Source organism: Pelodiscus sinensis, chromosome 4 (genome assembly GCF_052426305.1).
Source record: "Pelodiscus sinensis isolate ZL-2025 chromosome 4, ASM5242630v1, whole genome shotgun sequence".
Taxonomy (NCBI): Eukaryota; Metazoa; Chordata; order Testudines; family Trionychidae; genus Pelodiscus; species Pelodiscus sinensis.
In genome coordinates, this window is record NC_143055.1 from 109,292,946 (window position 1) to 109,308,335 (window position 15,390).

Sequence of the window (15,390 nt, forward strand, 5' to 3'; positions counted from 1 at the left end):
TGTGCCTCAAGAGCAGCACATACTGACATGAAAGCCACTAGTGGCCCTTGAGGTGTCTTCTGACATGATGGAATCATGGCCTGGTGTAAAGCCTGGCATAGTTGCTTTTATGTCAGTTGCTGTGCTCTGTCCCTGTGCACAGCATGGTGCAGTGGATGTGTCAGAAGAGGGGATGAATTTTTGCGGGCTAGAGGACTATTAGAAAGGTGAGTACGTGATGCGTTCTGCTAATATCCAGGAAAAATCTCCTAAGGAGAGTATTTAGCTTTGTAATTGGCATGAGTTAAAATAGCCCTGTGGCTGCACTGATTTGATTTATGCAGAAAAGCATGTTCAGATACCCAGCTGGCTCACAACTAGAGAAGGCATCATACAGTCACCTTTTATTCAGTACAGCCTGCAGCTGTATTTTTCATTCTGTTCTTCATACATGGTTTTTAATTCAACATATAAAACTTTAAAGGTTTTTTTTTTTTTTTTTGGTTGGGCTTCTTTATTTTTTACAGTTTTTCTTTCAGCAAGGAGCATATCTGTCTCAGTTTCCATCTAAATGTGGGATAAATCACAACCTATTATTAGGTGAGTCTCTTAATGTCCTAAGCAGTATTTTAAAATATAGAAATTTATTTGTATTTACTTATGCACCATGTATGACAGAGTCCCTTGGTAGTTCCCTGGAAGTTCTGCGCTTCTTGGCGGTTACTTGAGCACCTCAGAGACTCACAGAGCCTCCTTTGTTGCCCTGGGATTTCCCTAGAGGCAAGGGTTCCCACTTACGGAGTCATTCTCATCACTGACCAATCCTTGGGTTCAGCATTTCCTTGCAGCTCTCCTCTGTGCACATTCCAAAAACTCCCTCTCTGCTGCCTGGGAGGAATCCTTTTATAGGAACCTGGGAGGTCTTAATTGGCAGCAGGTGCTTAATTAACCCCAGCTGCAAGCTGCCTCCTAATTAGGCCTCTATTTTCTACCCTGGCTGCTGTGCTGTGTTCAGGTGAGGCTAATTTGGAAACAAGAAAGCATTAACGCATCTTCCAATATGGCTGCCTTCTATAAGAGTTTTGCAGTTTGCAGGCTGTGGTCTGTCACATTATAAAAAGTTCCTTTTGTAACAGTAAAACTGGTGTAGATAATTGGTTGGTTTTTTTTTAAGTACAGCCAGTCCCTGAGTTACAAACATATCGACTTACGACCGTTCGTATTTAAGACCAGCCTCCTATACAGCCAGAACCCGAGTTATGAACGAAATCCACACTTACAAACAGCGCAGCTGTACGTAAGTGAATGTAATCCGACGTACAAACAGATCGCGTTACGACCTAGTGTTTGGTATGTAACTTGTTGGTAAGTCAAGGACTGTATTTGCATCTAGATTTTCTGGGTAACAGGATGTAAAGGATCGGTTCCCAGGTTCTTACATCTGTACACTAACAAATAGGTTACAGTAACATGGCTTGTCACAAGATACTAGTGTAAATTTAGCTGCTGTTTAATCAGCCACAGAATTAATGAATATTGCAGTTATATATTCTGTATTACGCAAAATGTCCCATGCTATGTGCATCTAAGAAAGCTGTGAAATCTCAACTATAGAATACCTATATAAACTTCCTTTTAAGTATGGTGATCTAGAAAAGTAGGATTTCTAGAAAGTGTCCTATGTTTATTTTTCTTTAAACAAAGTTTCCATTCAGTAGTGGATCAGTATTACCTATTTAGGGTTGGTATGTGCCTTAGATGATTTTTACACTGAGCTGACATGTATCAAATGTCTTAATCTTTTTAAATCTGTTTCTGGCTTTTTCAGGAGTTTGCAGGTTGATAAATCTGTTCTTTTAAGGGAAATGATAAACTTAAGAAGAAGCAGTGCTAAAATATTTTTCTCAGTGTTTAATATGTGACACTTTACTGAAAAACAGAGCATGGTAAAGTTGGGACACTGTTCCAAATTGTAACTTATATAAGCAGAAGAGTTATTACAATATGTTCCATTTTTGGAAATATGCCAAAATTTGAGTGCTCAACACCATCTGCTATCTAACTAAAATAAAGAGGATCAAAGCATGGAAGTGTGTTTTTCCTTCTATTTATTAATTTCATGCATCAGTGGAGGTTCCAGTTAGTCACAGGTATCTGAATCCTTTGACTCATCATTGTCTGGACTTCAGTGCCTTTTTTCCCCACGCACAATTAAGGTTAATTTAAGCTACATTCATAGTAAAGGTTAAAGTAGGAAAGGCTTTTAATTTGGTCCTCTTTTCTAACTACCATGTTTATTTAGAAACCCAGCAGAAATGTGAGCTTTTTTAACAGGAAATAGTCTCTTAAAGACTATAGCTATTCTCATATTAAATCCTCATCAGAATTTCATTAAGTGGTTTTCTTTTTAGCAGACTCACCACTCCAAGATCCTGGTCTGTCTGACCGGTCAGTCGGAGGCATGTGAATGGGTGGGTCAGTGTGAGAAGCTGCTGCTACTCATGCTGTACCTAGTCTGTAGATAAATAGCAGGCAGCAGTCTCCAGGGTTGGAAGAAGCATGGAGTATTCTTTCTGAATAGTGAGCTTGTACTGATAATACAATCTGTTGAGTTAGTTGACCTATTATCTGGTAATGTCCCAGTGTTTCCCAGAAAACATAATATACATAAGAAGTTGACGGTCAGATATTCTGAAAAAATAAAATCCTACAAGGAATACATCAGCTATACTATGATATATCCACTCAGTGATGGGAGCTACCTATCCTTTACACATTTTCATCTCAGTGCAAAAAAGTCTGTCTATTATTGCTGTATTTCCTGTTAGATATTACTGTTACCTATCGTCACAAAAATGCAATATTACTTTGTGGGTTTTACATAAGAACGGCCATATTCGATCATACCAAAGGCCCATCTAACCCAATAATCTGTGTGCTGACAGTGGCCAATACCAGATGCCCCAGAGGAAGGGGACACAACAGGTAATCATCACTTGATCCGTCTTCTGTCATCCATTTCCAGACAAATAGAGGCTAGGGACACCATTCTTACCCATCCTGGCTAATAGCCGTTAATGGATCTAACCTCCATGAATCTATCTAGCTCTTTCTTGAACCCTGTTAAAGTCCTAGTCTTCACAACATCCTCTGGCAAAGAGTTCCACTGGTTGACTGCGCTGAGTGAAGAAAAACTTCCTTTTGTTTGTTTTAAATCTGCTGCCCATCAATTTCATTGGTGACTCCTAGTTCTTATATTGCCAGAATAAGCAAATAACTTTTCCTTGTTCACTTTTTCCACGCCAGTCATGATTTAATAGACCTCTATCATATCCCTCCTTCGTCTTCTCTTTTCTAAGCTGAAAAGTCCCAGTTTTTTTAATCTTGCTTTGTGCCATTCCAAACCCCTAATAACTTTTGTTGCCCTTCTCTGAGCCTTCTCGAATGCCAATATATCTTTTTTGAGATGAGGTAACCACATCTGTCTGCAGTGTTCAAGATGTGGGAGTATCATGGTTTTATATAGAGGCAATAAGATAATCTGTCTTATTCTCTATCCCTTTTTTTAATGATTCCTAACATTCTATTTGCGTTTTTGATTGCTGCTGCACACTGAGTGGATGTTTTCAGAGAACTCTCCACAACTCCAAGATCTCTCTCTTGAGTAGTTGTAGCTAAACTAGTCCCCATTATATTGTATGTATAGTTGGGATTTTTTTTCTAATGTGAGTTACTTTGCATTTATCAACATTAAATTTCATTTTCCATTTTGTTGCCCAATCACTTAATTTGGTGAGATCTTTTTGAAGCTCTTCACAGCCTGTTTTCGTCTTAACTGTCTTGAACAGTTTAGTATCATCTGCAAATTTTGCCACCTCACTGTTTACCCCTTTCTCCAGATCATTTATAAATGGTTGAATAGGATTGGTCCCAATACAGACCCCTGGGGTACACCACTATTTATCATTCTGAAAACTTAGCATTTATTCCTGTCTTTTAACCAGTTATCAATCCATGAGAGGACCTTCCGTCTTATCCCATGACAGCTTACTTTACTTAAGAACCTTTGGTGTGGGACCTTCTCAAGAGCTTTCTGGAAACCTAAGTATACTATATCCACTGGATTCTCCTTGTTCACATGTTTGTTGACCCCCTCAGAGAACTCCATTAGATTAGTAAAGCTTGATTTCCCTTTACAGAAACCATGTTGACTTTCTCTCAAGAAATTATGTTCATCTATGTGGCAATTTTATTCTTTACTATAGTTTCAATTAATTGGCCTGGTACTGATATTAGACTTACTGGTCTATAATTGACAGGATTACCTCCAGAGCCCTTTTAAATATTGGCCTCATGTTAGCTATCTTCCAGTCCTTGTGTACAGAAGCTGATTTAAAGGATAGTTTACGAAACACTTGGTGAAAGCCATCTGGTCCCGGTGACTTGTAACTGTTAAGTTTATCAGTCTGTTCCAAAACCTCCTTTAATGACACCTCAATCTTGGACAAGTCCTCAGATTTGTCACCTAAAAAGAATGGCTCAGGTTTGGGAATCTCCCCAATATCCTCTGCTTCAGTCTTCACGACTAAGAATTCATTTAGCTTCTCCACAATGACTTTATCTTCTTTGCGTGATCCTTTAGCATCTCGGTCCTCCAGTGGCCCCACTGGTTGTTTAGCAGGCTTCCTGCTTCTGATGTACTTAAAAAAAATTACTATTCCTTTTTGCGGTTTTGGCTAGTTGTTCTTCAAACTCCTTTTTGGCTTTTCTTATTATATTTATACTTAATTTGACAGAGTTTATGTTACTTTATATTTTCCTCTCTAGGATTTGACTTCCACTTTTTAAAAGATGCCTTTTTATCTCTCACTGCTTCTTTTACTTGGCGCTTAAGCCATAGTGACACTTTTTTGTTTTCTTACTGTGTTTTTTAATTTGGGGTATACATTTAAGCCAGACCTCTATTATGGTATCTTTGAAAAGTTTCAAGCAGCTTGCAGAGATTTTACTTTTGTCACTGTATCTTTTAATTTCTGTTTAACTAGCTTCCTCATTTTTGTGTAGCTCCCCTTTCTGAAATTAAATGCCACAGTGTTGGGCTACTGAGGTGTTTTTCCCATGTTAAATTTTATTACATTATGGTTACTATTTCCATACGGTCCAGTTACATTTACCTCTTGGACCAGATCCTGCCCTCCACTTAGGACTAAATCAAGAATTGTAGCTCCCCTGGTGGGTTTCAGAACCAGCTGCTCAAAGAAGCAGTCATTTAAGGTATCAAGAAAAGTTATCTCTGCATCCTGTCCTGAGGTGACCCAGTTAATATGGAATAGTCAAAATCCCCTACTATTATTGATTTTTTTTATTTTGATAGCCTCTTTTATCTCCCTAAGCATTTCATAGTCAATATCACTGTCCTGATCAGGTGGTAAATAATATATCCTTACTCCTATATTCTTAGTATTGGAGCATGAAAGTACCACCCACAGAGACTCTATGGAACATTTTGGCTCATTTAAGATTTTTACTTCATTTGATTCTACCCTTTCTTCCACTTTCTTATAGTGCCATTCTGCAGCAGCGTGACCTTTGTCCTTCTGATATGTTTTGTAGCCTGGTATGACTGTGTCCCATTTATTGTCCTCATTCCACTACGTTACTGTGATGCCTATTATATCAATATCCTAGTCGAGGGGTACGCCCTTTGCGTGGGGTATGCCCCGCCCTTCTAAGGTCTCATTTCCTCTGTTCGGGCCTCTCTATCAGGGCATATACGGTAACTCCCAGTCTCAATATAAAGTCCAGGCCCCTCTATCAGGGCAGATATGGTACCAGCAGTTCCAATATAAAGTCCAGGCCCCTCTATCAGGGCAGATACGGTACCAGAGGCCTCTCCCCGGGAAAAGCCTCTCCCAGCTGGGGGTGATTGCCCAGGGTGCGGAAAGCGGTGGTAGGGGGACCCGGACCCTCCCTCTCCACCGGGTCCCAGCCCAGGGCCCTTTAGGCAGGGTCTATTGCTCCTAAGCTGATACACACCAAGCTGTGATAGCAATGCCTTGCCCTGGGCTGCTTCCTACCACCCTGGCCCCCAATAGTCTGCCTGCCTTGGCGTCGGTCCTTACCGGGGCTGGTGCTGGGGTTGTAGGTGGTCTGGTCCGTCAGGCGGGGTTGACTGCTGGCTCTCTCTCTGGCCTCAGCTGCTGCAGGAACACCGGGGTTGCTGCCTGCGCCCTTCTACCCTCTAGCTGACTCCCTCTCTGCAGGGCTCCCTCTGTCTTTATACTCTGGCTCTGCTGGGAACAGGCCCAGCAGGGCTGGAGGAGTGGGGCTTTTTCAGTCAGCTGGGCCTGGGCTACTCCCAGCCCTTCAGTGCGGGGCCTGGTCGCCCCATCACAATCCTTTAAAATGAGGCTTTTTATAATAAAACGGGGTGTGTTATAATAAAACATCTCAATATGAACAATTAGAATAATTTTGTAATTCATTTTAATATTTCACACAATTTTATTGTTTCACAGGAAAGAACGGGCACAGTAGCTTTTAATGTGATTTCGTGGGAAACATGGAGGACTGTCAACAGGTTTCTCATTCATTACTGTTTTTTTAACAGTCCATCATAACTTTGCTATAAGGGTTTTCTTGGATACTAAGGAGTTGTATTGTAATGAAGTACATGTTGTGAACATAATGTCTAGTGACCCCTTTCTTCCAAGATTGTTTTACAAGAGAAAACTTTGTAACAAAAAGTTCACATTCCGAGCGTTCCCTGTTTCAGCAGAAAGCCAGGAGTCCTGTCTTAACCTCTTTCCATTAAACATGTTAGCAGAAATACTGGCAGTTTTCCATTCCTTTTATGAAGGTCCTACCTAAGTACTTTATGGTCTTTCAGTATTGCACAAAATCTCTGTTTTTTGTAATCAGCTAAAGACTGCACTGGTTAAGATGGTCACTTAAGATTAGAAAGAATACAAACAACAAGAAAAAGGCTGCATAGTTAGATGCGAATGTCATTACTCTAATTACATGTATTTTATTTGATTTAAAGGCTAAGTCAGTTGTTGCATTAAGCAGCTTAACATTCTCAGTATGGGCAAAGTTATGGTCAGTCTAAAAGAACTGTCCTATTTTTAAACTTTTCTCTTACTATTGTTTACAATGGAGCTGTGAATAAGAGGATTTTGTACAGTTTGTGGTTGGGGCAAGAGTCTTTCTTCCAGTTAGACCAGGGTTTCCCAACCTATGGGTCGGGACCCAAATATGGGTCTCCATTACATTTAAAAAGGGTCATCAAGTGTCTCCTCAGGTGGCTCTGCCCTTCCTCCTTCCCTTCGTTTTTGAATTGCCTTGGGTCAATAAGTCTTCCTGAATTGTCAAAATGGGTCCCCATATGGAAAGGGTTGGGAACTGCTGAGTTAGACACAGATAAACTGGACTAATTAGTGATATGGGGTTCTTGCTCTTATTAGCCTTTAAAAAGCTGATTTGTTATGCTTTCCCATCACGTAGCAGTTCTGGTCTTCAAACTGAAATTGTTCATACTAATCACATTTGAGAAAGGTATGCAAGTAGTGATCTTAAAAGAATAACTATTTGCTCCTTCCAATGCAACTTCTTGTAATTAAAGCCTGCACTCCACTAGCTTTCTACAAGTACTGACATAAACAGTGACTAATCTGAATACTTGAGGCTGGCATGCTTTTGAAGCAAATTCTACTTTTACTTTCTTAATCCTTCAAATTTACTCCTGTAAACTATGGAAAAAAAACCCTCTGTCATGCTCACATGCACAAATAGTCACTTCTGTTCGAAAATTCTCTCATAATTTTATTCAAACTAGTGGAAAAATGACCCAGTGCTGTTTTTTCTTAATTGGTACACACAAGATTTCAAACAAGTTTTAGTGTTCGTTAATTGTTAATAAAATCTTATTAGACTATTGAACTGGGGAGCAAGACACTTAGGTTTGGATGTATAAAAGGAGCTTGTTGTGACTTTAGAGAAGGAGGACTGGCTCATGAGTGACCTACATCCAAGATGAAAGCTGTAACCACCAAGCTAGAGCCATTGCTTGGTTGCTGTCTCACCCAAATAATTCTTTGATTATCTTAGCCTCTTTCCATTAAACATGTTAGCAGAAATACTGGCAGTGTTCCATTCCTTTTATGAAGGTCGTAGCTAAGTACTTTATGGTCTTTCAGCTTTAACAGAAGATTGAGAGACTGACACGTTGGAAGATAGCATGTTGTTGTCCTTCATGATGTAAGATGACACTGATGACAGTATTATGGTTTAAGTACAGTAGTGGCTATAAAGACCTAAGTTTCACTGGTACTTCTTGCAATGCTTAAGTTTCTGGTGAAACTCAGAGATGCAACTGCTTGTGAAAATATTAAAAGAAGCAAATAAATTAACCACACTCTTTCAAACTTTGGTTGTTTAATTTAATTTGCTTTTGGGAAATGTTCTTACATTCTTAGTTAGCTGAGATTTTGTTCTTACTTTGAAAAGTACCAAAATGTTTAAATGCAGGCAATTTCAGAATGGCAAGGTAGTGTAAAGCAATGTAGAACTGACTTGCTAGTATGCTTGAGTGAAGGCCACGTATTCAAGATTTTAGAGGAAAGTTTCCAGTCTCAAGAATACTATGTGCATAGCGTTTCATTTTTATATAAAGCACAGGTGTAGGTTTTGTAAGATGCTCAAAAATCCATTTCAGTTTGATCTGGAGTTCTGTTTCTGGGTTCTTATGTTTCTCTCTATCACTGCATTGGTATAAGTGTATGTTGTGAAATAAACCTGATTTAAAGGAGTTAGTAAACAAAACAAAACACATGTTGTACCCATCTCCAGCACATATCAAAGACTGACAGACGCACATGAACTTCACACTTTTAATTTCTGGTAAAGGTTTTAAGTTCATGATTCTTGATTTCTAAAGGGTTAACTGCTGCAATGAATGTAAAGAAGTTGCTCCGTATGGAAGTTTCATGGCTATTTAGAATAGTTAAACCTTTACAAGGCTGTATTCTAATAAAACAGAATAATGTGTCCCTGAGCATAGATCTCTGCTTTCTTCTGTGATATTAAGTACCCATTGACCACTGCAGAGTTCAAAATAATATCTGTCCCTTTTTGAACAGCAAATAAATCCTTGTTCTCTTTGTTTCCCTGTAAGGTGGCAGCTGTTGTTTTCAGTATGGATAAATAGTAAATGTGGTTCTTGATGGATCCAATAAGAACAAATTAGCCTGTATCAGATAAGCCAGGAGGAGAATGAAACTGCTTATTTTACTTACATACATCATTGGCATTAGCAATGAAGAGAAAAGAAAATAGAAAAAAGTTAATTTACATTTATGTATTAAAACTCTACCATCCAAATTCTGTGCTAAAATTTCAAATTACATCGACTTCAGTGGGAATGGTGCATACACACAAATCTGAGCAACTGGCTTATTCCTGTTGTTTTTGTTTGTTTGTATTGTGGTAACAATTCGAGGCCCAACCCCCAAAAAGCTACATGTCATACAGCAGGTGTGGATGTATCCACTTTTCTTTTTTTTCATGTTTCCCTTAACTGTGTTGTCCATCAGCTTTAATCGTGGCCACATTTCAGGCAGCATCAATGTTCCATTTGGCTCAGCATTCACTGCAGAAGGAGAGCTTGTCCAGTGTCCTGCTACTGCCACACTGCAGAGATTCAAAGGAAGAGTTGTTGTGATTGTAGGACACGTGGTGAAGAACATGGCTGCTGTAAGTTTATAGCTATAACCTATACTCTCTTTAAATAATGTCCATAGCCTGAATGTAAATTTTCAAGCATCAATAAATAAATATCTCTGGCACTTATCAAATTGATTCCATACACACATTTTGGGAAGCATTGATTAGTGTGGGTTTTTTGCCTCCTTCCAGTTCAAAAGAAAGAGATTTGTATTTCTTATAAACATTCAATCTCTGGAAAACGTCCTTTTTAAAAAAACAAAAACTTCTTCATCAGAGGTAATTGTCCTACAGCTTTAAAAAAGTGTATTTTTAAAATGGCCAATTTCTGAATTTGCAGCGGTGAGATCTAGTTTTGTGAAATGGCCTACACATGTTAGTTTTGTTGTATGATTCTTGATAAGAACTCTGTGGGCAGCAGTAATGTTAATAGAGATCAACAGAGAAACTGACCCAACAAAAGCATTTTCAGAAAATAATTGCACTAACCAATATTTTTGACCCACAAATCAATGGAGTACTAGTACTGGAACCTCATTTGTAGGCTCTTTAAAACTGTCTCTTTTAGCTCTTTATGGCTGGTATGTGTTAAAACTGTCTCAGATTTCCTCTTGTCAAAAGGCTCATAAATCCATAGCATGTGTTGCTGCATCTCTCTATGAAAACTTGGAAATATTATCTTCATTCTGTGCAAATGTTTGAAGATGTTCATGTATTTCAACAAATTGAAATTGGGAGAATGGGGCTGGACTTGTCCAAAATAGTAGCTTTTTATTATTATTATTTAACTGCTTCATTGTTCCATGTTAAGTCATTCAGCAAATAAAAGTGTAAAACCAAAGTTTTGCACCATGATAAGTTTTAATAGGCTCTTAATTTGTAAGTATCAAGTTGCAAACCATTCAGAGTAAAGAGAAATTAGCCACTAGCTATTTAATCCTTTGATGCCAGCACTAATGGTGTGTGTTAGTGCCTAATCACAAAATGATAAATTAATCTAGATTATGAAATATATACAGAACAGAAGGAATTTATATGAAAAATGCTGCTGAACAATGTGACTGAATAATTGTAATTAATTATAAAGTAGAAAATCTCATTTTAATTTTGAATTAATAACTTGCTTTATATCTTTACAATGCATTCAAAGATGACAAAATAGATTTGTAGAAAATTCTTCCTTTGCTACTTTGCATCCTTTGTTCTTTGTCTAGCTTCCCCATGATGAAACACTTAGACTAGTTTTAGAAAGTGCTTTCTTTCAATATAGATAAAAACATTGCTTTCAGTAGGAGAAGCAGTAATGAAGCAATAGTAAAGAAATTAGTTCTCTTTTGGCTTCACTTAAACACTTTCTTAGGCCAGAATTAAGTAATGTGAATCTTACTTGTCAGTAACCTCTTAATTTAATGCACTCTAAAGTTTAAACCACTAGGTTGGCTGATGTATATGCTGACTGAATGTGCTATTAGAAGAATAGTATTAGCAAGGGGAGAAACTAAGGTTGAAGCTCAGTGTAGTTAGTGCAATGCACTGAGTTCTGGCCTATGGCATGTTTGTTGCCTTGAGGATGGCTGTCAGTTTTACAATTTTATGTCAGTTTCTCCGCTTCTGAGTGAATAGTGACCCTTCCTTACTGGCCAAATAATTGCCTGTGTCTGAGAACAGCAGGAATCCAGTAGGAAAAATGGATATTGGGAGAGAATTAAACTGTCCAAGTCTGAGCATACAACCTTTTACTATATGATTGAAATGGCAGTGCCTTGCACTCTCTTGCTATACATCCCCTTCCCCCACGTTTGTACATGGGGAATGGGCTCTTAAATTCCAGGGTGGATTCTGGATAACTGAAGTGAAGTGTATAATGGTCAAGTAGATATTTGGATATTCACTACAGCCGCTTTTAATTTGATCACAATTTAAATGCATATTTAAATAATTGATCAAAGTTTGAGAGTCAGTGAACTAAACATGGATCAGTAGTATAAGTCACAGAAATGTGGCATGGGACTAGTTTTATGGGAAGGAGGGCAGTATTTTTTTTACCCAAAAATATAAATTCTGGTGCATTACTTGTGAGATTTTTTTTGTTTACTTATCATAAAGTGCTGCTTTTTTCTGTTATAGCCAGATGGCAGTTAGACAAGATGAAGTGACTTGATCAATGTCAGAGAGTGAGTTAGTGATTTAGCTTTAATGGTGAAATATACTACTACCTGTGCTGGTGTGTTTGGAAAAAGTTTACCATTTTCCTAACTATCCCAGATAATATAGTGTGTTTATTTTTTGTTAAATGTTTAACTGGAAAAAGTGTTTTCAGACTATCAGTTTCCCCAATAATAAAACAAACAGTTTATACTAATCTAGCTCTGTAATCTTCAATCACCAGCCAATCATTTCTCAGCAGTGAAGCAATCCCTTTACTATAGTAATGTTCTTAATCTGTTGATGATAATAATTAGATTCTTTTTCTTACTGTGGGAAAGTGTTGCTGGATAGAAGGCTGGGAATAGTGTAGGATCTAACTGTGGAGAGATGACTGGTGACCCATGGGGCAGACTTCAATGAACCATCAATCCTTTGTTTTTATAGTTCTACTGTAAATCCTCAGTCATGGTGTTTGAACTTTAGAGTGTTACATTTGGTTATTTTGGCCTGGTAAAATCATTACTGTATTATTAATGTATTGTGTAGATCATGTTTAAGTTCTTCTTGCAAGTTGTATCATAATATTGTAGTAATTTTTTCCAGTCAAGAGATAAGATCTCTGAATTATCTTGAAAGCAAAGACAAGCAATCTGGGTTTTGAGAGGTCTTATTCAGAGCACCAGCAAAGGTTTAAGTTCAGTCTCTTTTTATTATGACACATTTTTGGCCCAAGAAAATGTCTTTTACCATATGAAAGTAACATACTGTCTGCATCTGCATGGTGGCACTTTCACACGGGAACTTTTCATTTTGCTTTAAACAAAAAGTAATCATTTTACACAATGCATGTTCCAGTAAGCAGGTAAAGCGGTCACTGTACAATTACCCATGTTAATGAATGTTCTCATTCCTAATTATCTAAGTACAGCACTGAAGAAGTTTCACTGTGGGGTTTTTTTAAGTATTTAATTTTGAACTGAGAAGTTTGATGGTTTTGATTATATGGAGGCCAGGTTTCTCAGAGGAACCTAAGGGCGTTAAGTGCCCAAGCTCCACTAAATTGTCATGGGATTTTGATGTCTACAGGAGGCCCCTGCTTTACAACGGCCCAATTTATGACCCCCCGCACTTAGGACCTTTTCCGTAAGTGAGGAAGGGGCCGAAATCCCCCGACTTCTGTCCTGTCGTAAATGCGGGCTCGAGTTATGATGCCCCCGACTTGTGACGCTATCCCTGGAGCTGATCACATCGCAAGTCGGGGGCAGCCTGTACTCCCTTATGCTCTCTGGAAAGCTCCAGCCACAGAAGCTAGTCTCTGCAGGGTAAAGGTGCTATTTCCCTGTTTATAAGCCCATCTTTTGTTACATGCACACCCTACTAACTTAACTAAAAACAAACAAACATCAATCCCTGAGCCTTCAAATGGGTAAACTATTAACCAAGGGCCATGTTTAAAAAGCAACAACAACAGCAACAAGGGCCAGATTTACAAGTATACTTAAGTGCTGTAATATGCAGATAAACATCTGTCTGGATTTATAAAAGTGCCTAAGCATCTTAGAGTACAAGTTGAAATGCTCTTAACTGGGATTCTCTGGTCTGGCAACATCCATGGTCTGGCACAGCTGTTAGGGTGTGTCTAGACTACATGGCTCCATCGACAGAGCTATGTAGATGAGGCAGGACGACAAAGGGAAATGAAGCGGCGATTTAAATAATCGCCGCTTCATTTAAATCAAAATGGCCGCTGTGCTGTGCCAATCATGTTTGTCGGCACAGCACAACAGTCTAGATGAGGATCTGCCGACCTCAGAACCCTGCGTCGGCAGATCCTTTATGTCGCGTGAGACTACCTGCCCTGAAGGCATATCTATCCAAGACACTAGGCCCACACTATTTGGCCACCCCCTTATGCCATTTGGACTGACTCTGGTTTTAGTTGTCTCTTTGGGTATGTCTACACTACAGAGGTTTTTTTGGTAAAATGGCCATTTTTCTGAAAAAACTTCAATTACGTCCAGACTACAATCACATTCTTTCGGAAGAAAATCAAAAGAACGGAGGTTTTTTTCCGATATTGGTAAATCTGTTTCTATGAGGAAGAATGCCTTGTCCTGAAAGAGCTCTTTCGGAAAAAGGCGTGTGTGGATTGGAAAGAGGGTTTTTTTCCTGTGTCCTGGCCCCTCTTAAAGCTGAAGGCACCGTGGACAAGCCTTGTGGCAGGAAGTCGGCCTGGGAGCAGCATCCTGACTTCGCGGCTCTCCCTGCCACAGCCATTGCCACCCATGGGCAGTCACAAGCCCCCCGAGACTGCCCTGGCCCTCACAGGGAGCAGCCCCAGGGGGATCAAGAGGCAGGAACCCTCCTGGTTCGGAGCGGAGATCCTGTCTCTCCTCAAGTTGTGGGGTGAGGAGGAGACACTGCAGGATCTCTGCTCCGAGCACTGCAGAGCCTAAATTTTTAAGCGCATGGCCAAGTTCCTGGCGGAGCACAGGCACCCACTCCGGAACTTGGAACAGGTCTGGAGTAAGGTAAAAAAGCTCCATCAGGGATATGTCCGGGCCAGAGCATGCAGGAACCCCCACCTGCCCCTACTACCAGGAGCTCCACCAGCTCCACCAGTCATTGCCCAGCCAAAGGTCACGGCGGAGGAGGAGGTGGATGACACGGCTACCATCACGTTCTCCTTGGAGCCGCTTCCAGTGAGTGTGGACATCTCCCAGGCTTTGTCTGACACTGGGGAGGGATCTTCAGGCGAGTGCTCTCAGATTGTCACTCACACCGGGCATGGGAGGCAGGTGTACAGGGGATGGGGTGGGAGCGTGGCTTGGCTTGCTTGGGCTGGACATCGTGCTGCAGTCTGTGCATGTGGAACCACGTGCAGTGTTAGTGTGTGGAACGCGGACTCAGCAGGCAGCCCCTGAGCACAGTTTGGATCCTGTTCCCAGGCTCAGGGAAGGCCACACAAACATCTGGTCCCAGGGAGGAAATGCCGTCCCAGCACATGCCATGGCTGGAAGCAGGTTAGCCACCAGGATGCAGGCACGACCCTAGACACACCGAGGAGTGCAGCAATGCCAGGTGCAGGTGTGTGTGCGGGCCCCAGGGAAGGCCAGGCTACTCCCAGCTCCTCTGCAGACCAAGGGGGGATCCCACTGTGGCCAGACACTTCCCTTGGCTGCTTGTCCATGGGCTGGTGGGTGGAAGCAGGCAGCATGGTCCCCTGTGCACCTCCGAGCCTCTGTGAGGCCACACACACACCCCGGGAGGATGGCCTTCCCATTCCTCTCCACAATGTTGTGGGGGACACAACACAGCGAGATGACCTCGAGAATGTTATGCTGCCCTACGTCAAGGCAGGTCAGGAAGCACCTCAGCTACGCCTTGAAGTGGCAGAAGGTGCACTCCACCTGTATCCTCGCTCTTCTGAGGTGGGAGTTAAACTGGTCCCTGCTGTGGTCCAGGTGACTGGTATACGGCTTCCTCAGCAATGGCATGAGGGGTCAGGCCGCATCCCCCACGATGCACAATGGCATCTGC

At 40.6% G+C, this 15,390-nt stretch overlaps 1 protein-coding gene across 6 annotated transcripts in view; it reads left to right on the forward strand.

Moving 5' to 3' along the window:
* The window catches only part of TBCK (TBC1 domain containing kinase), a 185,255-nt gene that overhangs the window by 156,876 nt on the left and 12,989 nt on the right, over window positions 1-15,390 (forward strand). For all 6 annotated transcript variants that reach the window (XM_075929695.2, XM_075929700.2, XM_075929699.2 and 3 more), the window contains one exon: window positions 9,573-9,732. In XM_075929695.2, the coding sequence (XP_075785810.2) occupies window positions 9,573-9,732 (160 nt within the window). The remainder of the gene's footprint in view (window positions 1-9,572; window positions 9,733-15,390) is intronic.